The sequence below is a fragment of the Pogona vitticeps genome, chromosome 6 (assembly GCF_051106095.1).
Source record: "Pogona vitticeps strain Pit_001003342236 chromosome 6, PviZW2.1, whole genome shotgun sequence".
Classification (NCBI taxonomy): domain Eukaryota; kingdom Metazoa; phylum Chordata; class Lepidosauria; order Squamata; family Agamidae; genus Pogona; species Pogona vitticeps.
This window is the reverse complement of record NC_135788.1, coordinates 14,547,606-14,574,943: the sequence shown is the minus strand read 5'-3', so window position 1 is coordinate 14,574,943 and position 27,338 is coordinate 14,547,606. Positions and strand designations below refer to the sequence as shown.

Below are 27,338 nucleotides of genomic sequence, written 5' to 3'. Positions count from 1 at the left end.
TTATCCTGAAAGGCAGGATATTTTATCCTACCAATCTCTAGATGCAGGCTAGGCTTAGGAAAAGTAACTGTTTCTGTGTTATCTAAGGAGCTTCAAGGCTGAATGGGGATTTGGACCTTGATTAGTCTGGCCATAATTCTGACACTAATTAAAGTACATGAAAAGGGGGGGGGGAAGAGTTGCTAACACTAGACCAGTGGTTCTTAACCTTTGTTACTCGGATGTTTTTGAACTGCAACTCCCAGAAACACCAGCCAGCATAGTTGGTGGTGAAGGTTTCTGGGACGTGCAGTCCAAAACTCCTGAGTAACCCAAGGTTAAGAACCAGTGCACTAGACAATGATATACACATACAGTAGATGGAAATAGGAGGAAGACAATTAATAGTAAATCAAAATCAATCCATAAGGACAACTATATACTTTTAAGAATTGAGATCTCTCACATGTATTCACAAGTTGTGATAAAGCATTCTCTCTTGTCTATTCAACTTCAAAGTGATGCACAAATATTTTCACTTAAGCATACTTTTCTTCCAAACGAAGTCTCAGTCCTCTTAATATCATATGCATAATTATTGATGAGGGTCAAACATTTGGTGTGAATGACGATGCCAAGTCAAAGTCATCAACCCAGAAAGCACCCAAGACCTTGAATTTACAGGAATAAAAATCTGATGGAGAACATCTCTTAAACTAAATTTAGATAAGAAAGTAGGTAAAACAGCCAGTATGGTAGACTGGATAGAGTATTGATTGGACTAGGACTTGGGACATCTGGATTAAAATCTAAAGTTTATTATGGAAACTCATGGGCGTGAGATTGGCAATAGTAAACCACAGCTTGAAAATATCACATCCCACAAAAAAACCACTTAGGATCACCATACATTGGAAGCAATTTGATGTCCATTTCCAGGGAAATGCAATGCAAAGGAGTGCCTTTCTAGTAGATTGTAAACATAAACTTAAACAAGGCTGGGCATCTATTTCTGGATCAGCTACTCAATCAGTTGATAATACTTCCATCCTGTGTGGAAATATCAAGTGATCGAGTAGCTGATCCAGAAATAGATGCCCAGCCTTGTTTAAGATTATGGTTACAATCTACTAGAAAGGTACTCCTTTGCATTGCATTTCCCTGGAAATGGAACACTGAAGCTCATGGGATTCCCTTTATTTTACTGCTGCTCACACCATAGTGAGAACTAGGGGTACCTTGGACAAGCTTTGAGTACTGCTGCCAGGTGTTTCATTTTCTGGGAAGCCAATGCTAGCAAGAATAATCTGTTCTGTTATCTCAGTGGGCTCCTGTAACTCATTTAAACGGGGGCTTTTAAGCAGTAGGGGCTGGTTTTTTGGACATGCATAGCACTGCCCACTGCTGGTTCAGGCTCTTCCAGCCAGGCCATTCCTATCTGCCTCCTTACCAGGGGGTCACAAGAGCCCCACCTGTGTTCCCTTTCTGCTGCAGGCAGATGCTTGCCTCTCTCTTTCTATGTGTGCATTTATATGAAAACCCATTTTTGCCCCTTGCTCTGCTTGTCAAAGTTCATTCCACTCACCTCTGCTACGTCAACCACAATGCAGCCAAAAAAAAACCCTTCAGCTTGTGTAAAAGGACACCTTTAATAGCTGTGGGAACCAAGAGGACCAGAGCATACTAGACTAGTACTGTTCATTGGCTGTTGATCACTTTTCTTGAAACCTGAATATGAAAACCTCCAGGTCTTCTTATAATCACCTTCTAATGTGCTTGGTTCAATAGTTCAGTGTACACTGGATCCTGGTTTGGGTGACCCTGTTGACTGAAGCTGGGCAGGTATCTATTAAGACGCAAAGGTTTTCCCTCATTGTGTTTCAGGTTCACCTCCTTAAGTGGAGAGCACTAAATTTCAGTGGGCTCAAAAAGTCCCACTTCTAGAGGTTATATCTTGAATTCCAAACCCACGATTTATTGAAAATGTCATCAGCAATTAACTGAGGTGCACTGCACTTTACGGTGCAGCATACATCCCAAATAGTAACAATTTGTTGAGAAATTCAAGAAGCAGAAATGCTTGCATTTTTTGAAAAAAAAAACAAAGCAAAACACTGGCTGTAGCTGAAAAACTCCCCACATCACTGTTAATAATGTTCCAAACTGATGCTAAAGCGACTTTCTCACTATTGTGATTGTAATTCAGTAAACCAACAAGCAGCAAAATGTATTATAACAACTAAGGCTCCTGAAACGACAGTTGACTCTTTAAAGAATGTAACCGTATTGTGACCCTCAATGTTATTAAAATTCCACTTATTAATCCTGTCTCATTGTCCTTGTGTTTTCATAACATTTTCATCAAGGATTAGGGAGATATTGTCAGGCTGGAAAAAGCTTACATTTTCAGCCGTGATTCAGAACAGCTGCCATTCTTGTTTGGATAACCCTTCGTCCATATTCTTAACTTCACCCCTTGAAGCCTTGCAGCAAAACTCAATGAATACACCTCCATTTTACAAGCTCTCCTTTGTCCATTAGCAGCAGGAAATTAATACAAAAATCTACTCCCTACTGCTGTTTATTTTATTTTACTGGGTTTATTTTTTAACAAATAGAATGTAGTCTGCACAAAAAAAGAGAAGGCTCTAAATGGATTTTTTTTTCAATTATATTGCTGAGCCTTTCAGAAGGCGGACATGAAGGTGGCCACAGAAGAAATTTTGTGTTTTCTTAATAGTCTTGCACTCACCTTCCCATCTTAGCAAAATGCATAAGGAATAAAATATTCTATAGTAGGACATGTAAAAGCATTAACAAATGTGCTTTTACATTCTGTTGGCGTTTCTTACCCTGTTTGCTGGAAAATTCCAAATTGACACAAGCAGTTACACTGAATTTGGTGTGTTGTTCAATATTTTCACCCTTACTCCTCAGATTTCTAGCTCTGAAGTGCCTCCCATACGGAGACAATGATGGGCATCCGAAGAGTTGAAACTACAGTTGTGCTTCGCTGAAATGCACAGGTTTAGCATTCAAAAGATACAGGGGGGGAAAGCATGTGGAGAAGGAAGGCGCTGGCTTTTATATAGCAATTAAAAACTTTTTTAAAGGCAGGATAAGAGCAATGCCACTGAGCACTAACCCACACTATATCAGGGAGTGTGTGTGAGAGAGAGTATGTGTGTAAAATAGCTGACTTGTACAAATCTAAACAAAGAGATATTTGCTGGTTCTAATTCTTGTTAAGATACTGCTGACACGGTTGTATCAGACCCAAGAGAGCATGGGGACTTGGAAAACACTCCTACTTCAACCTGCTTGTACTAATTATTACCACAGCCCTAGCAGGGGTTCCACAGAGAATTCTTTTCTTTTGTTTATTCCTCAACATAATTACAAGGTTTACAAATTAATGGTGTTCTCTTTGATTACTACAGATAGCAGCTATCTGAAGTCCAAATAATATTTATCCTATAGAAGGTGGCAAACAAACCAAAACATGTAAAAGCCTCTTTTTCTGTAGGTTTCATTCTCTGAGGTGATATTCCCCTTTTCTGTGTTTCCTTGTACTTGAGCCAGTGTTAGGAAATGTTTAAAGCTCCATGTCCAGCAGCTGACATTTACGTATGCCTCTTTTCTATAAGGGGAAGATTTCTTTCAGCTGTGCATGCCTTGAGAGGAAGAAATTGAGGATTCTCCTATTTCTATCTTCCTTTAAATATGCCACAAAAATGTGCTCTCTACGTCTTCTGTAGGCAGAGGCTGGCGGCTTGTGTTAATGCAAAGGTGACTGCTACACTTCCTCAAGTACAGGTAAGGAAATCTGCTTTCTTTGTTCATAGACTCTCTGCCAGAGCAACAGGATGAGACTGGAGAAGGGAAATGAATGGGTGGGAGGTGTTTCTAAGCACAAAAGAAGAAACCGAGAAGGTTCCATGCTTTTATACTGAAGATCTAGTGTTTAACAACTATTGAGGGGGTTGAATCAACTTGCCTCCTTTAATTGCTCAGCCAAATGAAGGAAACAGCTATGGCATATATGGAAAAGGCTATTTTCCTTGCCCATAGAGCATTATGGAAGAGATCAAGATAGCACAGAAATGCAATATGTTAAACAATAAACACAAAACAGCAGCTTTTAAAAAAAAAAAAAAGTGGGGCGAAAGCTAGCTGGATAGCTCTGTGAATTACATGGATTGCAAGTTCAATTCCCCGCTGTCCATCACAGAAAAGCCATCCTGTGTGGTCTTGGGCAAGCTGCGCAATCCTCAGGGCATCCCCAGATGAAGGAAATGGTAAACCTGAGTACTCTCTACCTGGGAAACTATTTTAAAAACTAAGGTCACTTTCAAAAGCCTTCCAGCATGGGGAGGTTGGTGTTCAAGAAAGCATGGGGGTGTTCCAGAGACATAACTCCACATGACAGCAGGGAAATGGAATGCTTTTGGGAACTACAGCTCCCAGAATTCAGTGCAGTTGTTCTGGAGCTGGACTCCCCAAAAGTGACTTCTCTCTGGTCCAAAGCACCCTTGGTAGCCTACATTCAGTTGAGCAGTTCTTTTGCTTTTGGTCAGGAGAAACTTCCAAGAAGACACTGGCTTACTTGCTTTCTTTCAGATAGGAACAAAGAAAAGAATGGGACAATTTTTAAAAAAGAGCTTTACTCCTTGTTCAGGAAGGACAACTACAACAGCTTCATGTAGCATGAAGAGTTTGATAACCCATAGTAACAATGTGCAAGGATGTAAACCTTACCATTCTGTGGACTCATTAATTGTTGGTTTACTCCATGCTCCAGCATCCACTGTTGCAAAGCCCACGTCATCATGGGAACTGGAAGAAGATTGATCCGAAAGATGTGGAGGTAGTACTGGCAGTCTATCATCTTCTATAATGACCATGTCATCTTGGGGCATGTTTACAGTTGGAGAAAGGTGGTATTTACCTGCACAAAATTGGATGGGGAAAGAGGTGAATTTCTGCAGATGGAAAACTCTTGTCACACTGTATATGCACATTTATTGCGATACAAGCCTTCAAAATTTGCATTCTTTTCCATCACACACAGCATGTTATTTGCCAGGCACAGATTTCGCAGATACAACTAGCTACTGATCCACCTTCAAAAAACAAAAATGAATCCACTACAGTTTAGGAAACAATCCTACACCTTTAAAAATCTCAGTCTTTCATGATGAATGCTTTGTGTAAACAGCTCACCGGTTTTCAGTCATGTCAATTCCTGTTGATTGTTAGAATAGTCCAAGCTTTTGATGGCAATATCCTGTGCCATCTTTGTCAGGGAAGGCAAGATATCAACTCAAACAAAGCTAACCTTAAATACCTCCAGATACAATCAAAACCATCTGGGTGGGCATTCAGACTAAGCCCAGGCAGATTAACATTAAAGAACCAGCCACCCACATTCATCAGCGTTATATTAGGGCAACCTAATATCCAGTTTACAAAACAATGGATTCCAGAAAGCACTCAATGGAACACCACTATCTCTGTTGATGGAATATTGATTGATTGATTGATTGATTGATTGATTGATTGATTGATTGATTGATTGATTGATTGATTGATTGATTGATTGATTGATTGATTGATTGATTGATTGATTTCATTTGATTTGATTTGATTTGATTTGATTTGTATCCCGCCCATCTGGTCTATGCGACCACTCTGAGCGGCTGTGAAATATGGCTAAACTTTTATCAAAAGAGCCTCAATAATAATTCCATCCCAAAATAGAGTGGTCATTCAACTAGATAGGTGGGGTATAAATGCAATCAATCAAACAAGCAATCAATCAATCAATCAATCAATCAATCAATCAATTGCCTGGTTTTGGCCAATAATTGTACCTGATTCCATTGAGGCTGATGACCATATTTGATACAATGTTCAGCCATTCTAGATATTTCAAGCTGAGGTAATTTATTGTGAATGTTCTGATATTCTCTCTGTAACAGATCTTCCACTCTGGCCGATAGATGCTTGACCACAGCAACATGGTACTTGATAAATGCCCAGGACTCTGAGTCCCAGAGCATCTTTAAGTGGATGAACCATTTGTTTGATTTTGTTAATAGGAAAGAAAACAGGTTTGAAATGAAGCTCGTGAGCCAATCTTCCTATCTTTGCTGAAAATTATCAGTAAAAAAGGAAAAAATGACCACTCTTTGGGCACTGGATTATAACAACAAGAAAGTGAGACAAAGGGAAGATGATGATGAAGAAATAAAAAGGATTGCCAAGTCATAAACCAACACTCAAAGTATTATGCCACTCTCAATCTGTATCTATTCAATTTCTTTGAATTTTGGAAGCCAAGAAGCATTAGGTCTGGTCAGACCTTAGAGGGAAGATCACCAGAGAAGAGAAATCCAGTTAAGCTAGTAAAGAATTCTGCCTGAAGCATCAGAGACCCGCAGCCATATAGATCAGTGGTCCCCAACCTTGGGCCTCCAGATGTTCTTGGACTCCCAGAAATCCTAGCTAGCAGAGGTGGTGGTGAAGGCTTCTGGGAGTTGTCGCCCAAGAACATCTGGAGGCCTAAGGTTGGGGACCACTGATATAGATAACGGAGATAGGCATTTACTCCATGAGCTGTTGATTCAACTGAAAAAAATTGTTTGGGTAACATAAAAACAGAAAGTGAGCAGATGTTCCAAAAACTTGGGGAAAGAGATTAAAAGAAAAAAGTCCTCCTAGGCACGTAGACCCATCACTGTCAGGCTGAAATGAATGTGTTCAAGTTTGCATAGCAGCTAATTCTCTGCCCAGCAAAAGCTTCTTTGATGGACAGGTTAATGTTGAGCCTAGTAATGCACTCCTTTCAAAACATAATGCCTACAAGATTGTTAACTCCATGGCTAATAATGCCTCCAAAGAGCTGACTGTGAAACAGTATAACCTTATGGCATTTTACAGATGAAGCCTCCAAGGTTGAGAAACAAAAGTAATTCAGCAGCATGTCTAGCTTTTCTCTGCACTTCTTAATATTTCAACAAGAATGAATGATGACATTTTAGCAGTTGCACTGAAATGTAAAAAGAAAAGTGCATTTCTTTTACTGCAGATTGGAGGGAAGATGCGGGAAGAGAACCAACTTCGGGTCACTAATGGACACAACGCGCCAACAAAGAAGCATCACCAGCCTGTCCTATAGACATCCCACCTGTAGAGAAGCTGAGATGGCATTATTCCAGCTCACATTTACCACCAAAGATATTAGGAAGGCGAAATAAATCAGTAGAGTACATGCTTTGGATGCAGAAGGCCCTGTATAATACGGATGCCTTCAGCTGAGGATCTCAAGCAGCACAGCCAGGAAAGATCTCTGCTCAAAACCTTGCAGAGCTTGACAGGACTTACTGTCAAGTCAGACTTAAGTAGCACTGGTGACTCAACTCAGACTCGACATGAGGTGTTTTGTGTGTGTGTGTGTGTGTGTGTTTTTTTTTTTAATGGTTCGGCCTCTACTTGTGGCTCAGAACCCACCCACCCCTTCCTTTTTTCTGGGGAAAATGGCAGCAGAAAGATCTATCTTTTTATCTTCTCGTTTATAGTTGCCTGGGAGTTCCTGGACTGGAAGTTTTGGAATTCTGAAAGCCTCAGCCTTAATATACAGTGGTGCCCCGCATGACGACGATAATCCATCCCACTGAAATAGCTGTTTAGCGAAATTGTCGTCATGCGAAAACCCTTTCCCCACTGGAATGCATTGAAACCCGGTTTAATGCGTTCCAATGGGGAAAATACCTCATCGTCCAGCGAAGATCGCTCACAGGGAAGCCATTTTGCTAATCCAACGATCAGCGGAAAAAATCGTCATCTTGCTAACAAATGGTTTGTGAAGCACGGACCTAATCAACGTTCAGCGAAAATCCCCCATTGGAGTGACTGTTTTGCGAATTGCTATAGCGATTGCAAAAAGTCATCGTTATGCAGATTCGTCATTTAGCGGGGTCATAGTCTTGCAAGGTACCACTGTATATCAGAAGCAGTTCACATGCTTTCAGTTCTATTTGAGATTTATAACAACCAAAGTTTGTCATCTCATTTAAACAGGGTGAAGTGTAGTTAGTTCTGGCTGAAACAGACCAATTTCAAACCATGGTATAAGAAGGCTGCTCGTTTCAACGACAGCTATAATTAGCCATAGCTGAAAATTCAAAGATAACTTTACTTAATCATAAATCTATATAAACACGACCTAACATGGGAGCAGAAGCATCAGCCTCCTCATCAGCACTACGAAGAAAGAAACGGCATGTGAGTCTGAGTTATATCCTACCATGTTAAACCGTGGTTTAGTTTTAGGTATATGTTAGGTGTAGCACCTCCTTGGTATGTCTCATTGGATGAAATAAATACCATGACCCTAAATAAATCAAATAATTAAATAAACATTCTAAAGAAACCTTCAATTAGCTCTACATTTGAAAGCTTTAACCAACTGAAGAACTGTTCAATTTTTGTTTATATATACATACCTTATTTATGCTATATGTATCTATCCCCCCCCCCATTTTTTCTAAACAAGCTCAACTATTGCAGGAAGATGGAAAAGAATAATCAGATTCACACTAAAGCCATATACCTCTTTTTCTGCACGTCTGGGCAAGTGGCAATACCCAATCCTTCAGGGCTATTTCACTTGTTTTTCAATACAAGAAAAATTACATTTATCAATACAGGAGTAAGAAACCCAGCTTCAGTAAAGAATCCTATAATGAGGGAGAAATCCTTCCTTTCTCAAAACACGAGAGAGAAGAAAGCTTTCTACAGTTACAACATTCCATCATGATTGTACAAGCAAGTGTTCCAGAATTATTGATGCAGCCGGGGAAAGAAACATCATCCATACCCATTATTTAAAGTTTTGCTCCTCACACTGGTTATCAATGTGTTGAGGCTATGGATAGGCAGGACAGACGTTCTATATGCAAAGTTGCTAAGAATGTTCTAAGGTAAAGGTAAAGGTTCCCCTTGACATTTTAGTCAGTTGTGTTCGACTCTAGGGAGCGGTGCTCATCCCCGTTTCCAAGCCATAGAGCCAGCATTTGTCTGAAGACAGTTTCCGTTGTCATGTGGCCAGCGTGGCTATACACAGAACGCTGTTTACCTTCCCACCGAGGTGGTACCTATTTATCTACTCGCATTTACATGCTTTCGAACTGCTAGGTTGGCGGGAGCTGGGACAAAGCGACGGGAGCTCACTCCATCACGTGGATTTGATCTTATGACTGCTGGTCTTCTGACCCTGCAACACACAAAGGCTTCTGTGGTTTAGCCTACAGCACCACCACGTTCTAGGCACCTCTTAAGCATCCCTATTGCAAAACTCAGGGACACTTAACATCTAACTGTGGTTTCCCAGCAACTGGGAACCAAGTAAATAGGTAACAGCTGAGGTTCTTGCATCACTGGAGATACAGCTCCAAATACAAAGATAGATATCAGGGATATTCTGAGTACACTCAATGCCTGGGCATTTCACTGAGTAGGGTTAAAATATGACACCACCAGTGACTTACCAACCATCAGGCAAAGAAGTTTCAATGGAAAGAGGTTGCAGCTCCTACACTACACTTCCCTGCCCAGACTGAACTTCCCAGTTGGCTTGGCAGTAAGTTGATCCGTAGAGATTTGTCTGCTAAGAGATGACCATGAGACCTTTCAATAAGGAAGATCACAGACGCCGCTAGGGAAGAAGAATGCTGCAGACTGTTCCACCAGCATTTAGAGTTCTTTGTAGAGCAGAACTGAGGAACTTTTGGTCACGTGTACAGTCAAGGGTTGAGGTTAGGAACTCTATGGTCCCATGCTCTGGTCTGAAAGCACTGAACACAGAAAGTGCTACATCTGAGTCAATAATTGGTCATCCTTGAATGAGCTGTCCTGCTTTGCGTTCCATATAAAACATGGATTGACAAACGCTGGCTCTCCAGATGCTCCTGGGCTTCAGCTCCCAATACACCTTACTATTGGTTATATCGATTACAGCTGGAGAGAGCTACAGTCCAACAACATACGGAGGGTCATGGGTTGCCTGCCCATCATGTACATGAAAGCCATGATATACAGTAAATGAAGTAATCATACTCTTGGCTGAGAACCCAGAAAATACAGGTTGGAGATCTAGTGGTCCTCAAATGCTGATCTGCTAATCCCTCGATTCCTCAACAGTGGCAAGACTTGACGGGGCTGATCAGAATTCAAGTGCCACATCTGGACAGATATGGGTAACTCAGCCCTGCTATAGAATATACTTGGTAATTGTGACTTACACCTGGTCTTCCTTGTGTTTAGCCTTTTTCCCCCCAAGAAAGCTCATCACTTTTAATAATGGGAGATTATGCATAAGCGAAGTCCTTATAACTGCAATGGGACAACTCTAAGCATGCCAATAACCAAAGTCCTTATGCTTAGATTTGTCCCACTGACTTCAATAGGACAAATCTAAGCATATTACTGGATCCAAACCAGTGTGCATTTCAGCTTCCCCCCAACTCAGTGCCTTCCTAATATTTTGGACTGCAACCCCAATAATCCCCAAGCCAACAGAAGTTCAATACATTTCAAGGTCATAAGCTTGGCAAAGTTTAATGTGTGCTGCTAGGTAAGCATTTGCCCCGTATTTCACTCTAGCTTTTTGTTTCAATAAACAAATTTCCAAGTGATAAGTCATGTAAAACATTTCATAAGCTATTAAGCAGCATGGAAAGATCACTTTGCCCGTATGGCTATTACGCAAGTAAAAGAGCGGAAGGAGAGCAGGCCAAAATTTAAATCCCAAGCAGGATTTTAAACTTTGAATCGTGTTCATGTTTTGGAAGCACCAGGCACATATTGTGTAAGATTTGGAGTGAATGAATAAAAGCTTCAAATATGCAAGTGGAAATCACAACAGAGACCAGTTGCATTTAATCCGTTTAACTTGCCTACCAGTGGGACTACAACGGCACTTTTATTCCAGTTTGGAGTATATTAAAAGAAAAAGAAAGTAAATTCATTTTCTCAAGTTAAACAAGGACATTAGAAATCCTAGATACACTACAGTGCTTTGTGTAAACACAGAAAAAGGGATTTTCAAAATCAATCTACAGATATTTATAATCCTGACATCCATGCCAAAACCTGAAATAAGATATTTTAGAAGATATACATGCCAAGGAATCTAAAAATACATGAACTGGATTACGGTGAGTGTGGTATTCATCAAATATCACCCCACTTTTTAACATTTCTAAGGCTGCGTGAACTAAATCCTGTTATGAGTTACTTGATCAAGCCAGATGCTCCTGTGACAGAACATGTCCTTATTAATGGATTTGGTTAGTAAGGAGGAAAAAAACCCAACCCAACATTTGTGAGTCTGAACAGATGATAACACTAACAATACTAATTATCTTATTACTCTCTAGGGGCCATACAGACACTACAATGAATCCAAACAAAGGATGTACAGAATTAATTACATATTTTTTAAGGCTAGGAGCTCACAGGATTTAAAACTGAAAAACAAAAAAAAATCAAGATACACAAATCCAGCTGTCAGGTGACTGGAGGACGGCTAATGTTGCCCCTATCTACAAAAAGGGCAAAAAGGAAGAAACCTGGGAAACTACAGACCTGTCAGCCATACATCAATCCCAGGGAAAATTTTGGAACAGATTATAAAACAGCCACTATGTAAACTAGAAGCCAAGATGGATTTGTCAAGAACAAATCCTGCCAGACTAATCTGATCTCATTGTTGATCGGGTAACCTTCCTGATAGACAGAGGGAATGCTGTAGAAGTTGTATATCTTGACTTCAGTAAAGTTTTTGACAAAGTGCCCTGTGATATTCTAATTAGCAACTAGGTGTGGGCTGGATAGAACAATTGCCAGGTAGATACACAGTTGACTACAGAATCATACTCAGAAGGGTGATGATTAATGGAAGGAGGTAGCAAGTGAGCCCAGTGCTATTCAATATTTTTATTGAATATTGAATACCTTTTATTGAATAACTGGATCAGAGGATAGAGGGAATACTAATCAAATGATGACACAAAATTGGGTGGAATAGCTAACACCCTGGAAGACAGAAACAACATTCAAAATGATCTTGATAGGCTTGAGCAGTGGGCTGAAAACAACAGAATGAAATTAAGCAGGGATGAGTGCAAAATACTCCACTCTGGAAAAAGAAACCAAACACATAGTTACAAGATGGGGGATACCTGGTCCAGCAATACTGCAAGCAAGAAGGATCTTGGAGTTGTTGTAGAACACAAGCTAAATATGAGTCAACAGTATGATGTGGCTACAAAAAAGGCAAACGCCATTTTAGGCTGTACAGTCTCCAAATCCTGTTAGGTACTAATACCCCTCTATTCAGCACCGGACACTGCACTTCAAGAACGATACTGACAAATTGGAACAAGTTCAACAAGGATGTTTAGGAGGCTGGAAACCAAGCCCCACGAGGAACGACTGGAAGAATTCGGCATGTTTAGCCTTGAGAAAATTAGACTGAGGGAAGATATGATACCACTTTTCAAATACTTGAAAAGCTGTCACACAGAGGAGGGGCAAAATCTGTTCTCAATCATCCCAGACTGTGGGACACGTAATAATGGGCTCAAGTTACAGGAAGCCAGATTTCAGCTGAATATCAGGAAAACCTTCCTAACCGTTAGAGCAGTAAGACAGGGGAACCAATTGCCTCAAGAGGTGGTGAGTGCTCCAACACCAGAGACATTCAAGAGGAAGTTAGACAAGCACCTGGCAGATATCCTTTGATTTGTATTCCTGCACTGAGCAGGGGGTTGGACTCGGTGGCCTTATAGGCCTCTTCCAATGTCATGATTCTATGATTCTATCACAAATAATTACATGTGCCAAGTGGATTTCAACTTATGGCTACCCTTCCCAGGGCTTTCTAGGTAAAAAGTACTCTGCAGTGGTTTCCCAGGTGGTATTCTAAGACTGTGCAGCGAGTCCAAAGTTGCACAGATGGCAGGCCAGCAGCCTCCAACAGCCACACACACTCCCTCTGAGTGATCTCTCACCATGCCAGAGTGGAGATTGAAACACTCTGATCCAACACCATCAGCTATCTTGCCAGTCAACCACTATCATACCAGAGCGCAAACTAGACATGGTTCATATGAACTGAGCTAATTTTCTGAAACTAAAGGTGAGATCAGTGGCGAAACTTAATTTATCCATCCTTAATCATAACTTTCTTTGACTTCACGTTTAATGATGTTGCACCAGACAGGTCCTCATAGACTAGTATAATGTGTGTATTTCCACCTCAGAAACGTAGGGTAAAATATTTCAAAACATCCCTGTGTTTATCACCTGCTCCATGATCCGAGACTCATTTTATCAGTTTATTGACCCACATTAAGAAACCTGCATGTTGAAATTGGAGAGAGGGGGAAAGGTGTTCTTTAAAACCAGTTTCTACAATTTTCCAGTCTTCTGTGCTATCCACATACACAATGCAACCATCATCCATTATCAAAATCCACTGAAGTTTACCACAAACATCACATGATTAGCGGAGTCTCCTTCACTCACCCATTATCCTACCCAAGGCAGCATTCCTGGTGGGTGAATCATTAAGGCCTTCGATTTCACTATACAGCGAATGGGAAATCCTTCGCTCCCTGTCGTCCAGAATTGTCTCAACCGGCAGCTCTGGTCTCGGGGGACTTCCAGGTGATTCCAACTACAGTACATGGAAATGAAGGAGAAAAAATTAGCAGAGAAGGTCCATTTAACAGCATGGGGGAAGTACAACGACTTGCCTGAGGCCAGCCCTTGGTTGGGCGCCAAATGAGCTACAACTTTTCACCCTGGACCATCATAATTTGCTCTGACAGACTTGTTTAATGGCCAACAGCCTGTGCCACTTTACGATGCGTCTCCCATGGAGGCCTGCTGGACCCCATCCCAGTTCAGAGGGAGGTAGCCAAATGCAGAAAGCATCATGTTTCACTTTGAGAATACACCATGTTCCACTTTGTCCTTGTTGCATGTTTACTTCAGGGAACAGATCTTTTTGTTTATTGTAAAATTACTGAGCAGAGGACAGCTTGTCAGTTCAGAATCTTTCAGAAATGATTGTTGTTGTTGCATGACCTAAGGTAAATGCAACAGCAATAAGAAATAAAAAAGAATGAAACAAAACAAGGAATGAACACAGTTTGGTCTCCAATTACTAACCCTCATCAAATGATTGAACCACTTTCATAATCATTTTAAGATCTCCCCCTCTGAAACCCTGAAGTCCCAATGCCAGGCATAGGCACCTAAATAACGATCCACCATATTTAACTTCTACTGTGATTCAGAATTAGGATGGTTTTTTACATCACTGATAATAAGATCAAAGATGTATATTTGGTAGTCATTGAGGCATTGGGGAGGGGCAAGCTATATAAGTGCATCCAGTGTTTCTGACCTTAAGGGGAAGAGGCTTCATCATTTCAGCAGGGCACACACAGCCTTTTTGACAGCTTTATTACACACACACAAAATGGCATTTTGTCCCACTTTTCTCAAACCCCTGCAGGCTTGGTAGGGGTTTTCAAAAGCCCTGCCCAGCAGGGTGCCGCTAGTTGGCATGCCAGGAAAAGTCAAGGGTGGAGAAGATGCAGACAGATGTTTATGCTTGGATGCATGCAAAAAGATGATGATTTTAAAAAGAGTTTCCCTCCCCCACTTCTTTGCTTTTCTAGAGGCCTACATGCCACATGCATAGGGCTAATGTACGGATAACACTCCTGACCCAGTGCAAAGGTAACAGTTCAATATTTTAACCATAATCTTAAACAGACAAGGTCCCCCTCCTCCAAAGTCTAAGCCACAGTTCAGTTTTAGGTCAGGCATCAACTTTAGCTACGGATCACACTTATCAGGGCACACAATTAATGAGGGGCTTGCATCAATCAAAATCTAGTTTAGGAGAGAGGCTATAATTAAATAGCGGAGCTCTTGTTTGTATAGTAATATGTGTCGTCAAGTCAATGCTGAATCATGGCAACCCTTTCTAGGATTTTCTATGTATACAGTACTCAGAAGCAATTTACCATTCCTTCTTTAGGGGGTCACTTGGAACTGTGCTGATTGTCCAGAGCTACACAGGCTGGCTTTTCTCCTGGGACACCCAGTAGGGATCAAATCCGAACCTCTGGTTCTTCAGACCAATACCTAACATAGCCAGTTCCCACTTGCATGGAAAAAGTAAAAAAAATTCATCCTCTAGCTAGCATCTCAAAGTAGGACTGAAATCCTGGTGAGCTGCTGTCAGGCAGGGAACAATAATGGGCTAGAAGGAACAAGGGTATAAAAGCAGTTTTAAACTTTCCTAGTTAACTCGAGTGAGTTCACAATCTAATGAACTGGAAGTCAATTGTTGGAAACTTTATGTCACTATTTCTTTAAGCTCTAAACAAACAGGAGTCCAAGATCAAAGCCACACATAAGAAGTGCATCCTCATATATTCCAAGCACAGCATGAAAAATATGGGACATATGAATGTAGTGAATGTTGAGAACTTCCCTGTGCTCTTTAACATCCTTGGACAACCACTGTGATAAAACAGTAGCCCTAGCAGTGGCTGAGTGTATGTGTGTCTGTTATGCAGTAACAGATAAAGTCTGGACTCTAATCCACAGTTCCCCTTGACAATTTTTGTCCAGTCGCATTCAACTCTAGGGGGCGGTGTTCATCCCCGTTTCCAAGCCATAGAGCCAGTGTTTGTCCAAAGACAATCTTCCGTGGTCACATGGCCAGTGTGACTTAGGCACGGAACGCTGTTACCTTCCCACCAAGGTGGTCCCTATTTATCTACTCGCATTTGCATGCTTTCAAACCGCTAGGTTGGCGGGAGCTGGGACAAGCGACGGGAGCTCACTCCGTCGTGCGGATTCGATCTTACAGCTGAAGATCTACAGACCTTACAGCACAGAGGCTTCTGTGGTTTAACCCGCAGTGCCACCACGTCCCTCTTGGGAAACTATGGGTACATAATTATGGAACAGAACTGCTTCTAATTAATGTGAATTTCAAGAATCTGAACTTCAGTACAGAAGTATGGGAGAAACTCCAGTGTTAGCCCAAAGGCCTAGAACCATGCTATGTTTCAATGATCTCCCCATCCCAGGATGATGGATACAAGGCAGGATTTGCAAAACTTGCAGTACTTCAAAGTGGGGAAGCATAATCAGAGGACAGTGTAGGAAGTATTATTTCTGTTCAAAGCTATCGTCTTTTTAATATAAATGAGATATTTAATGAAGTTCTGAATTGTAGCCTTATCTTTCCCAGTTTGATCAGCACTGGGGAGATTTACTGCATTGAAGGGTCAACACAATTACAATTGGAAGCACGTCAGGCTGCAGGAGAATAATAAACTTGCCGTGCAAGTGAATTAGACTCAATAAGGTTTAAATTGTGAAATGAGGATTTGTTTTATTCAGGGTTTTTTTTCTTTTGCCCTAAATTGCAGATTACAACTGACAGCTCTACTGAAAAGTAAATTAAACAATATTCAAAGCCTCTGATGTAAAGGAATCAAAGGCAAATTTAAGAAGAAGAAGAAAAAATGTTGAAATTTTGAAATGCCATTACAAAAAGAAAGAGAGACACTACCCAAAGATGGAAATTGTATGCCAACAATATTGACAGAGATGAATTCTACTTTATTTTAACTTTCTTCAAATAAGGGGTGAAAATTAGCTCAAATGACCAACATAACTGATTTTCCCAGGGAGCCCGATATTCAAATTTATATAACAAATGTCTAGTTCTTTATTCTGCCCTATAATGTAGCCATTGCTAAAGGGACAATGGATATCTTAAAAGTGCTATCAAACTCCCAAGTAGAGTTTTTAAAAACACATATGTGAAGCTTAGGTTCCTAGAGAGAAGCATAAGCGTTCACCCCAGGTGAACTGGTAAGCCTCCGTGTACAGAGGCAATAAATAAAAGCACCATTGTTTGAATGGCTAGTCTTTGAAAAGAGTACTGGAATGTTTTCCCACTTTCATGGGAAAAGGCTTTATTCAGTGTCCAATTAGCATATCAAAAGCCAGATTTAAATCAAGACATCAACAGTCAGCCACACAAATATTTAACTAAAGACATAATGCCTTTTATAAACTAACAAAACAAAGTTTTTGGGAAGACCAAGAGGGAAGGATTGCACAGAAGTCTTTAAAAACATTTTTGTTGGTTCCTTTGTAAGTAAAGTTTGCATAGAGTAAGCAATGTCAAAGAGAGAGCAAGCATGGTGGACAGAAAAAAAAGAGACAGAATTAAGGATAGAACCAGCCAAGGCTCTGCTGCCACTTCATCTAATATGACAACTTTAATGCTGAGTCCCACATTGTTAGCTTTTCCCTCCTAGGTGGCATACCAAAGAGTTTATTCACACACACTATCAATGGAATCTCTCCAGTTCAGTACTTAGCACAGTGTAGCCATAGGTAGGTAGTTTTCCTCTTCTACCATCCCTCTGCAACACAAAGGTAAGATGTGACCATTGACCAATGGTCAGATGGGCAATATAAAAAATCAAATCAAAATCAACCAGTCAATCAATCAAATCACATTTATGTATCACCAATTGCTTGGGAAATGAACAAGAGGCACTTTGAGCTTTAGAAGAAATATACTAGTCAGGAAGTAGGTTTTGTTTTGCAACATTTCATTCACTTACATGTGGGGGATAGCCTTCCATGACATGGGGAGGGAGTGACTGACGCTGCCCCTGGCAAAGCATTATAAAAAATACAGAACTTTCTCCCTAAGCAAATTTATTCCCCATTTCTCAAGACCAAGGGTGTAAATCTTTGCTTGTCTCTTCCTCAGAAAAAAAGGAATGGTAATATTCTTCTCATTGCCACTGGTGCTCTCAGCAAAGTTCTCAAATTAGCAGGAATTGTGCTTTCTGCAAAATTAGCAATATTTGTGCAAAATTGCAGGAACCGCAGGAACCATCCCAAAATAGGATAACTTGCAGCTTTGTCTAAGAAGCTGAAGCAATGGATAGTTTGTTCCTACCTTTGTTAACGATCAACCAGTATTTCTATGTCAGTCTTTTGCTTCTGAAATGGCAGCACACTAGTGACATTTTGAGCAAATTATAGAGACCATAGAGGAGGAGTAAATTCTTTGTTTCACTCTTTACTGCAAGCAAGGAATCTTTTAGGTCTTTAAAAATTCCTCTCCCAAGTATTGAATTTTGCTGAGACAGACTGAATTAATGAAAACCACAGATTTCTCTTTACATAATTGCATTTAGTATCTAGAATGCTTTCATGGAGCTTAGGCAGTGTAGATTGCCCAGCCTGCCAAAAACGTGATATAGGAAACTAGTTCAGGATAGGATGGATTAACTAGCACAGGAAGGAAGAGTAGGTGATGCATCATTCCCTGTACTCTACTTTGTACTGTAGATATTTATCTGCAGCTGAGGGCATAGTGGTTGTAGAATAAGCAGCATGGCCTGAGATAGTCATTTCAGATCTGCAGAGCATGGTGTAATGCCAGGAATTTTATGGTATGATGATTCAATATAGATTCATAGAATAATTGAGTTGGAAGGGGCCTATAAGACCATCAAGTCCAACCCCCTGCTCAGTGCAGGAATCCAAATCAAATCAGATCTGGCAGATGGTTGTCCAATTTTTTCCTTAACGCCTCCAGCGTTCAAGCATATAATAATTCTAACCTGCTTGATGTTACTTTCTAAAAATGAACTTGAGTTTGTTCATTGATTCCAATTGCCAAGGTCCTTTCTGCCAGTCCTCCCACTGTCCCTGCACTCATGGACAAAACAGTGGGGCAGAAAAGAAAATGCTCATCTTTGAAGAAAGCGAAACTGTTGAAGTGGTAGGAGAAGCTAACTTTGAACCCAGAAGTACACATAGCTTTTGGGATAATCTTGAGATGGCTGAAGTATAATCTCATAGCATATGCCATAACCTGGGCCAAGATTTGGGAATACATAGCCCTCCAGATGTTTTTGGGACTGAAACACAGCCGAAGGAGAAGGATGATGAGAATGACAGTCCTATGACAGTTGGGGGAGCTACATGTTGTTCCAGTATGGCAGAACATCTTCAAAAATGAAGGTAGGAAGTTTTGGAAGTTTTAAAACCTTTTGTGTGTGTGTGTGAGAGAGAGAGAAAGACAAAGATAATTCATAGGAGTGGGACAGACAGACAAACAGAACAGAAGGACATAGAGACAGAAACAAAGACTATACATGACACTGAGTCTCATTTGTATATCATTTCCAAATAGTCATCGTAGCAGGTCAAAGGACACATTCATTTCTTATTGTCCTTATCTCATTCAGCAGTTACTTATTTGAAGTTACACATGTGCTGACAGGAATAAGGATTACGACCTAATTAAAAAAACAAAACAAAACAGGGAGTGCTGCAGTCTCCCATCCTCTTCAAGATGATGACAGCTAGCAAGAAATGTAGCTTGATCACAATGCTCTGAACACACCCAGCTGTCCAAAAGTATATTGTTATTGTTTAAATTGGACAGTCACAGGCCCGTGGCCTGTGCTACAGGACATTTTTGTCCTTATGCAGACAGAATCAGACTCTGAAGAAGAAATGGGACTTTACTGCCTGGTCCTTTATCATCCTGATAAGAAGCTGCTGTTCAATAAATACTATGTACTTGATAAATACTACCTGCTCTAACTAGAACTGGTTTGGTTCTTATCTGAACAAATGATAAAGGGACGATTAAGTGTTCGTTGGCACTTCTACAACATCATTGCCAGGTGATGCATTAATAAAGTGTGGGGAAATGTGTAGTTGGAAAAAGTAATGTGAAAATATTAAATGTTTTAAGTCAGGTCTCCCAGTCAGCATTGTTTTGATTATCAGGACTATCTGAACGTAGGTTATGAGCAGGAATCCTGTGGATTTTGTGTAAATTGGAAAAGTTAACCATTATAAACCATAATTTAGGAAAAGCTTTGTCCCATTTCTAAAAAAAATATAACCTCTCCTTTCTCCTCCATTTTCCCCCTTCCATGTGGAAAACTACTTAATACAAATTATTAAAACCTTTAGCTTACAGGGACCATTTGTACATTTATTTCAATGTAATTAAGATAATGAATATGTACAGTTTAAGAAACCTTCATGTGATCCTACACTCCTTAATGGGGTGTATTCCAAAGTAAATTTGAATAGGGTTCAACAAAAAAGAAAAAAGTTGTGGAGTCCTCGTATGCAATCTAAAGACAAGGATAGGTGATACTTTCATTAGATCACTGAAGAGAAATTAGCTCATTGTGTAGGGAAATTAAATCTAAACTATACTGCCAGAGGTGAAATCTGAAAGCTGTCACTTTTGAGCTGACTCTGCAGCCCCCATTTTCAAATTTGCTTTAAGCAAAAAAGTAAATCTAGCACCTGTATGTGAGAATTCAGTGTTGTTATTGTTTCAGCTTATATACCAGGGATAATTTTATTCCTTTTGCTGTAACTGTAACTTTTTAGAGGGGGTGTTGCAGCTTATGGTCTAACGAAATAGTGGAAATGGATGAAATCTGCATAGCTTGTGTGGTATGTCTGGTTTGTGTTGTGTTGCCTGGTGCTGCCACGTGCTCTTTGTGCATTTTGAGATGATGGTAGGGTAGACAGGAAACAGAGACTGTTCTGTAGGCCAGTAGCTTTCAGGATTCAGATTTTTAAAAAACTAAACAGAAGTAACTAATAACTTTTGGGAGACAGACTGAAGAGTTACTTTTAAAAATAAGCACAAAAGTAACAACTTTGGGACACTGGAATGGAACTGGAGCTAATTATTTTTTTATAATTAGCTTTCTGAACTGTGTCCAGAGGTCCCTCAACTGTGGGCTTGATAGAACTGGTCCCTGGGCTTTTAGGTTTATGGAATTCCTGACTATGATTATTGCACTCTTTCACTCAAAAAATGGTTGAAAATTCACTTAAGTCAACTGAAGCAGAACATAGTCTTCAAACAACCATTTTAGTTTGAAATACGATGGCACAGAAGGACAGTGAAAAATTGCAACACCTTCTTCCTTATAAATTAATTTTTTAAAAAAAAAAGTTGCCCTCTTAGGATTATTTAAAACAGACATATAAAATCTCCCTGCAGTCCTACTTGCTTAAACTCATCTCTATCATCTTTTCATTACAACACAATATAGATGACTCGCATTTAACTTCCCAAATGCATTAGACGGAAGTAGTGCCATTTCTCTAACTGCTGGATTAAGAAGGAAAAAATCACCCCTGGGTGAAAAACAACAACAACGGTGAACAGAGAATTTTCATCCTATTATCAGCTACAATGATTTTCTCCCATCAAAACTCCATCTCTAGCAACACCTCCATAAACACCCTTCATGAGTCAAATCTAGACTTACAAAGTTATAAATCTTTTGAATCGGACATAGAAAACAATTATGAGGGTGAACAAGTTGAACATAACCTTTCACACTCTGTTATAGCTGGGGCGTTATGATAAGATTTACAAAGAACAGTACTGTTTACTGGCGTTAGTGCAGATTAGTGACATCCTGAACTAGAGGATAAAAATTTCCGCAAAAGAGAATCCTGTCGGATTTCTATAACCACATCTGAGGGCAGATACATGTTTTAATCTTAGAAATGATTTGGAAAATTAAATAAACAACTTCAGAAGAGGAGGGGAGTGATTAGAAGCTAGAAAATCATTGCCACCCATCCCAAAATCTGCCCCAGGGTGAAGGGGATCCTTAGGGAACCCTGAAATCTGGTGGTACTCTACAGAGGCTTTAATAGCAGCGCTTTGCAACCTTGGGTCCCCAGATGTTCTTAGACTACAACTCCCAGAAATCCTGGCCAGCACAGCTAGTGGTGAAAGCTGCTGGGAGTCATAGATCAAGAACGTTCGGTGATCCAAGGATGGGAACCATAGTTTTGTTCTCTCAAATTAGCCACAGTAGTTTGGGCTGATTACATCATTGTTTTTGGAAGGAGCACCTCCACCAACAGGACTGCAGCCGGTATAAGAGAAGTTACCTAAGGATGTATCTGTATATGTGTACAGTATATGTATGTATGTAGCACTTTCCACGTATGTAGCCCTATTTATCTCTATGCTAGTATCTGAGTATATATTGCAAGGCTTTTTTGAAATATAAAAAAGAAGGTGGATGTAAGCATTAGGCCTACCATTTCAACATAACACAGCAGAATGATTTGCATCTAGATCCAGTCTCTTCATTAACCAGAAAAACATGCCAAACAAGACACACAGAGAGAAATGTGCATTGACACTTCGGTGAGTGATAAAGAAGCAGAATGTCCATCATATTTTGCCACCTCGTATAGATTAATGATGATGGAGAGAAAATGCATGCAAGGATATGTAAATCATGTACAAAAGGGGCAATCTTGCCCAGTCACTGCAGGAGATAACGTGTGTTTACCACTTAATGGCTATTGCAGAAACACAGGTAACGTACTTCCAGGTCTTCATATTTCATTTGCATATTTTAACTCTTATCTGGAAGATTTAAATTATATTTTGAAATCATGGCAATTTCCCCCAGAGCCTGAAAAGCTCCTTTCCTCCCCACATCAATTTAAATAATGCTACACAGTGGGCTAACGCAACAGGGCTCCTGAATGAACTGAACTATTACTTTAGCAAGGGATACATGAAACCACTCCTCTCTAACTTAAGCTTGGTCTACGGATCAAATGTATTCTCAAGCACACACAAGTAAAACATGCACTTTTAATAGTTGGGCCTTTGTTGTTAGCCAGGGCCTGCAAAAGTTACTTTTGGATTACAAACCCCAGAATCCCCTAGCCAGCCTAGATCCTGGCCACGCCGACTGAGGCATTCTGGACATGGTGCCATCCAAAAAGCAACCTTTCTAAGTTGTGTTAGGAAAGAGTGAAGAACTGGAAGCCCAAGGAGAGGATTTGATCAGCAGGAGTCTGGAGAAGGAGGTCACGAGTAACTGTTCCACCTCAAGTATCACAACTAGAGATGGGGGTATTCGTATTCATATATGAATATCCGCCCCCATAGGTGGAAATGACGAGGGTCCAGCCCCCCGGGACGGGACAGTCCACTCCTGATTCCACTGCTGCCGCGAGCGCCACGGAGCCTTCTTATTACTCCGTTGCTCGCGATGGATTAGTCACTCTGCGACCTGGAAGAGAGGCTCGTCATCCCGCTTTCTGCCAAGACTGGTTAATCGATCACGAGCAACAGAGCGATAGGAAGGCACCGGCAGCGGCAGAATCGTGAGTGGTCGGTCTGGCCCCAAGGGGGCCGGATCCTTGTTATCTGCACCTGTGAGGGGTATTCATATACGAATACAACCATCTCTAATCACAACCACATAAATAACTTCTGCTTTCATAACAGAGCATAGATATGACCTTTTCCATATTCTACAAGACTGTGGAGATAATTCCAAGCTCAAGGAGAAGTGGTTTTAAATAATGTTTTTCTCCATAACTGAATTATGGCAGAAAAGGTAGGAAATCCACCAGCCCACCTACTAGTTCTACTTAGATGCAGATTTTTGCTCTGTCTCATAACCTTCTGTAACAGTAACTGAAGGAGAATCCCCTTCTGACTCCCTCCCATGTAATTCAAACGCTGACTTCCCTCTCAAACTTCTTAAGCGTAAATGTTAATGTACACATTCCTAAAGCCGGAGTGAATATTTGGACAATTATTTTCCTTTCCCCCACCATCTGTACATTTTAGAGGCTGGGTGGCAAGGTAAACAGGCACTCCCAGTCCAAGGTATCATATTAATTCCATTTGGGAGTTTTTTAAAAAAAATGACGAAAAGGCTGTAGTTATGAAACACCAGACTCAAGGCCAGGATTACACTATACCAACTGGATCCAGTTGTGTGTGTCTTGTGGTTGTACGAGTGCCTGAGAGAGGAGGAGGAGGAGGGAGGGAGAGGCACGGAGGAGGAGGAACAGCAGGCACCTAAGGATATCGCATACATTCCTAAAAAACGAAGCAATATTTTTTCCCATGCTTCCTGCCAATATATAATTTTGCATATGAAACAAAAGCCTTCCAAGGCCTAAATTAAAAAAGCACAGTGCCGTTACCTCACTGCATCTCCTTATTCGCCTTGCCACAATGAGCTGAATCATTCCGCGTTTGTTCCCCTCTGTGGACATGGACCTACGCAGGGTTTCCATGGCATCTTGGTTCGTCTTGCCCAACAACGATTCCCCGTTTACCGCTATTAGTTGATCATTCACTCTGAGCCTTCCATCCTGGCAAGAGAAAATGGTAGCATTAACTAAGAAATAAAGAACTCTCTTTTTTTTTCCTGGCATCTTTGCTCTGAGAGGAAAATCTTAATCCGCAAGACTTTATGGCTAAATGAACACCACTATAATGGCTTTTGAACAAACCATGAGCAGAGATGTGTCTTTTCCAGTCATTTACATATTTGAACTTTGCCTAATTATCATAATCTGTTTATGTAAACAGCCTTCTAAGTAAAATGTACAGCCACAGTTGATCCCTCCTTTCCATCCATCTTTCCAGTTCTTGCAAGTAATCCCCGAGTCTTGCCAGCTAAAGCCATTTTAATGCAGACTTGTTAGAAACCTTTATTATACCATGCATAATTCTTAACTTTCATGGGATGGATGGGAATGGAGCACCTGAATGATTGACTTTCGAATACCATATGGGTTAGCACTGTTCTCCATCCTGGAGGGCCAGTAAAGGCACAAAGGAAAAATCCCTTGATGCCCTCTTTTCTTTCTTTCTTCTTTTTGAAGTTAAATATCCTATGTACATGGATTTCTTTTTGAAACTGAACATGTTACATGCAAGTCTGGCCCTACCATTAGATAAATGAAATAGCTGCCATGGGCAGAAAAATATGGTATCAATTATTGATATAATTAATATTTTAGTTACTGTCGAGAGGTAGGAAAAATATGAGTATCTCTGCTTTAGGTGCCAAAATGACAATTGGCCTAGGATACCACACAATTTGATCTGGGTGGGGGGGTGAGGAGTAGGGAATCAACCATTTGCTATACAGTGGTGCCTCGCAAGATGATTGCCTTGCCGGACGAAAAACTCGCTAGACGAATGGGTCCGGTGAGGTTTTTAGTGCCTCACAAGACGATTTTTCCTATGGCTGTTTTCTGCAAGACGAATGTTGCCGTCAGGGGCTAGCCAAGCACTATTTTTGAAGATCCCGCCCCTTTCCCCTGCCTTCAGCAAGCCTCAGAACGTAAAAAGAAAAGAAAAAAATAAAGAAAGCCTTTTTTACATTCCGAGGCTTGCCGAAGGCAGGGGCAAAGGGTGGGAACTTCAAAAATGGCACTTGGCAAGCCTCTGCAAGCGCCCATCGCCACGTGGAGGGACCCCCCACAAGTCTTGAGATGGTGCAAGGGAAGCCCCATGTGACCCCCAAAGCCAGCGATCGCAGCAAAGGGACCCCCCCCGCCAGCCCTCCGATGGTGCTTCCCCAACTCCCTACCTGGTAAGTGACTTTTTTTAAAAAAATTCCCCATAGGAATGCATTAATTAAATTTCAATGCATTCCTATGGGAAACTGTGCCTCGCAAGATGAATTTTTCGCAAGACGGCATTGACCGCGGAACGAATTAAATTTGTCTTGTGAGGCACCACTGTACTATTGGGTGATATCTATTACTGAAACACTAAAATAAAATAAAAAAATTCAACAAACTACAAGCTTTATTTGAGCAATCCCTCTTCATCAGCTGAGCACCATCCCTTCATGGACAGGGTAGAAAAAAGTATAGACAGGAGTCCAAAAACTGATGGTACATGTCTGTCAGAAAGGGTGTCAGATGACTCAGGTTTCAAAAGTCCTCTTGAGGCTGTGGTCTTATTCATCCTTGCAGGATGGTTGGAATTTACACACACACACACACACACACACACACACACACACACACACACACACACACACACACACACACACACACACACACACACACACACACACACACACACACACACACACACCTCTTAACACCAAAAGGTTGTCAATTACCCTGTGGTTGCCCTTCACCACCATCTCAGGCAACGAAGTTTCATTGACCAGCCTTGATGCCATCATTTGGAGGTAAACACAACCTTGGTGGGTACATGCAGTTTGCTCAGCTAGCTTCTTTTTGTTCTTGGTCTCTCATACTGTGGAAAACAAGACTGGGCACTTGCTTTACTTCTACATCCCACTAATCCCTGTATTTTTGTTCTCACTTTTTTCGTAACTGTTAACCTGCCCACTTTCATAACTAGTTGGCTCCTTTAGTCAGTGACCACTCTATGGTAAAGGTAGGTTATACTGCTGAATTTGCACAGTGAGTTGGACAACTTCCAAAAATACCAACCGAGAGATGTAAGGACTCCTCCTGCCAGGAATACCTGAATCCTGACAATCTTGCTATGACATTTATTAAGTCAGCTGATTGCACAAATAACATGATAAAGCAAACTGATCACAACAGTGTAATTCTGCTGTCCCTTTAGGAAGTATCAAAATGGACTGGTTTAGCAATTCAGATGCAAAGTAAACATCACGTTATTTCATTTACTTACAAGACCTCTGTTAACTTAATGGTGATCCAGGCAGAAAAACAACAGATGATCCACAACAAAAACAACAACAACAACAACCTATAGTTTAGAAGTGTAACGACGCAAATTATCCAAAGGTAAAACTTGAAGAAAAGAAAAAAGGGAAAGATACAATACAAGAAATCAATAGGGAGGTGCCCAAACAAGACTCGGTTTTAGACTCGTCTTTCCAATATAAACGGCCTTCCCACTTGCCTTCGAAGCTGCTCCGCCATTAATTATGGACTTCACAAAGATGCCGAGGTCTGCGTGGTTCTCTTTTGATCGGTTGCCCTTCACACTAACACCAAGTCCGGCTGACCCAGAATCATTAAGAGGAACTTCAAAAGTGAGGAATTCCCTGGTGCCATCAGGTGTAAGGACAAGATCTTCTTCTGCTACTTTCTATGAGGGAGAGATTAACAATGGCAACATTTAAAAGAATTTCTTCTTTGCCATTATCTTTTAATTATAACCACCAACTATATATGTTTAAAATGTATATATATATATATATATATACACATGTCTGGTTGAAGTACGATATCACAACGATTCCAAATGAAATTTTGTGGAGAAATCTTTGATAGGAGTGCATCTGGCACTATTTCAATAAATTGCTAAAACCAGATGTGACCTCTGTGTATGTACATGTTCAAAGAAGAGAGAGCATATATTACGTACTTAG

General features: G+C 40.7%; 1 protein-coding gene across 11 annotated transcripts in view; it reads right to left on the bottom strand.

Annotated features, from left to right (window-relative positions):
- The window catches only part of PARD3 (par-3 family cell polarity regulator), a 578,687-nt gene that overhangs the window by 181,946 nt on the left and 369,403 nt on the right, over positions 1 to 27,338 (bottom strand). For all 11 annotated transcript variants that reach the window (XM_073002940.2, XM_078378538.1, XM_073002942.2 and 8 more), the window contains 4 exons: positions 26,867 to 27,055; positions 24,142 to 24,312; positions 13,573 to 13,723; positions 4,738 to 4,927 (listed from right to left, as the gene is read on the bottom strand). In XM_073002940.2, the coding sequence (XP_072859041.2) occupies positions 4,738 to 4,927; positions 13,573 to 13,723; positions 24,142 to 24,312; positions 26,867 to 27,055 (701 nt within the window). The remainder of the gene's footprint in view (positions 1 to 4,737; positions 4,928 to 13,572; positions 13,724 to 24,141; positions 24,313 to 26,866; positions 27,056 to 27,338) is intronic.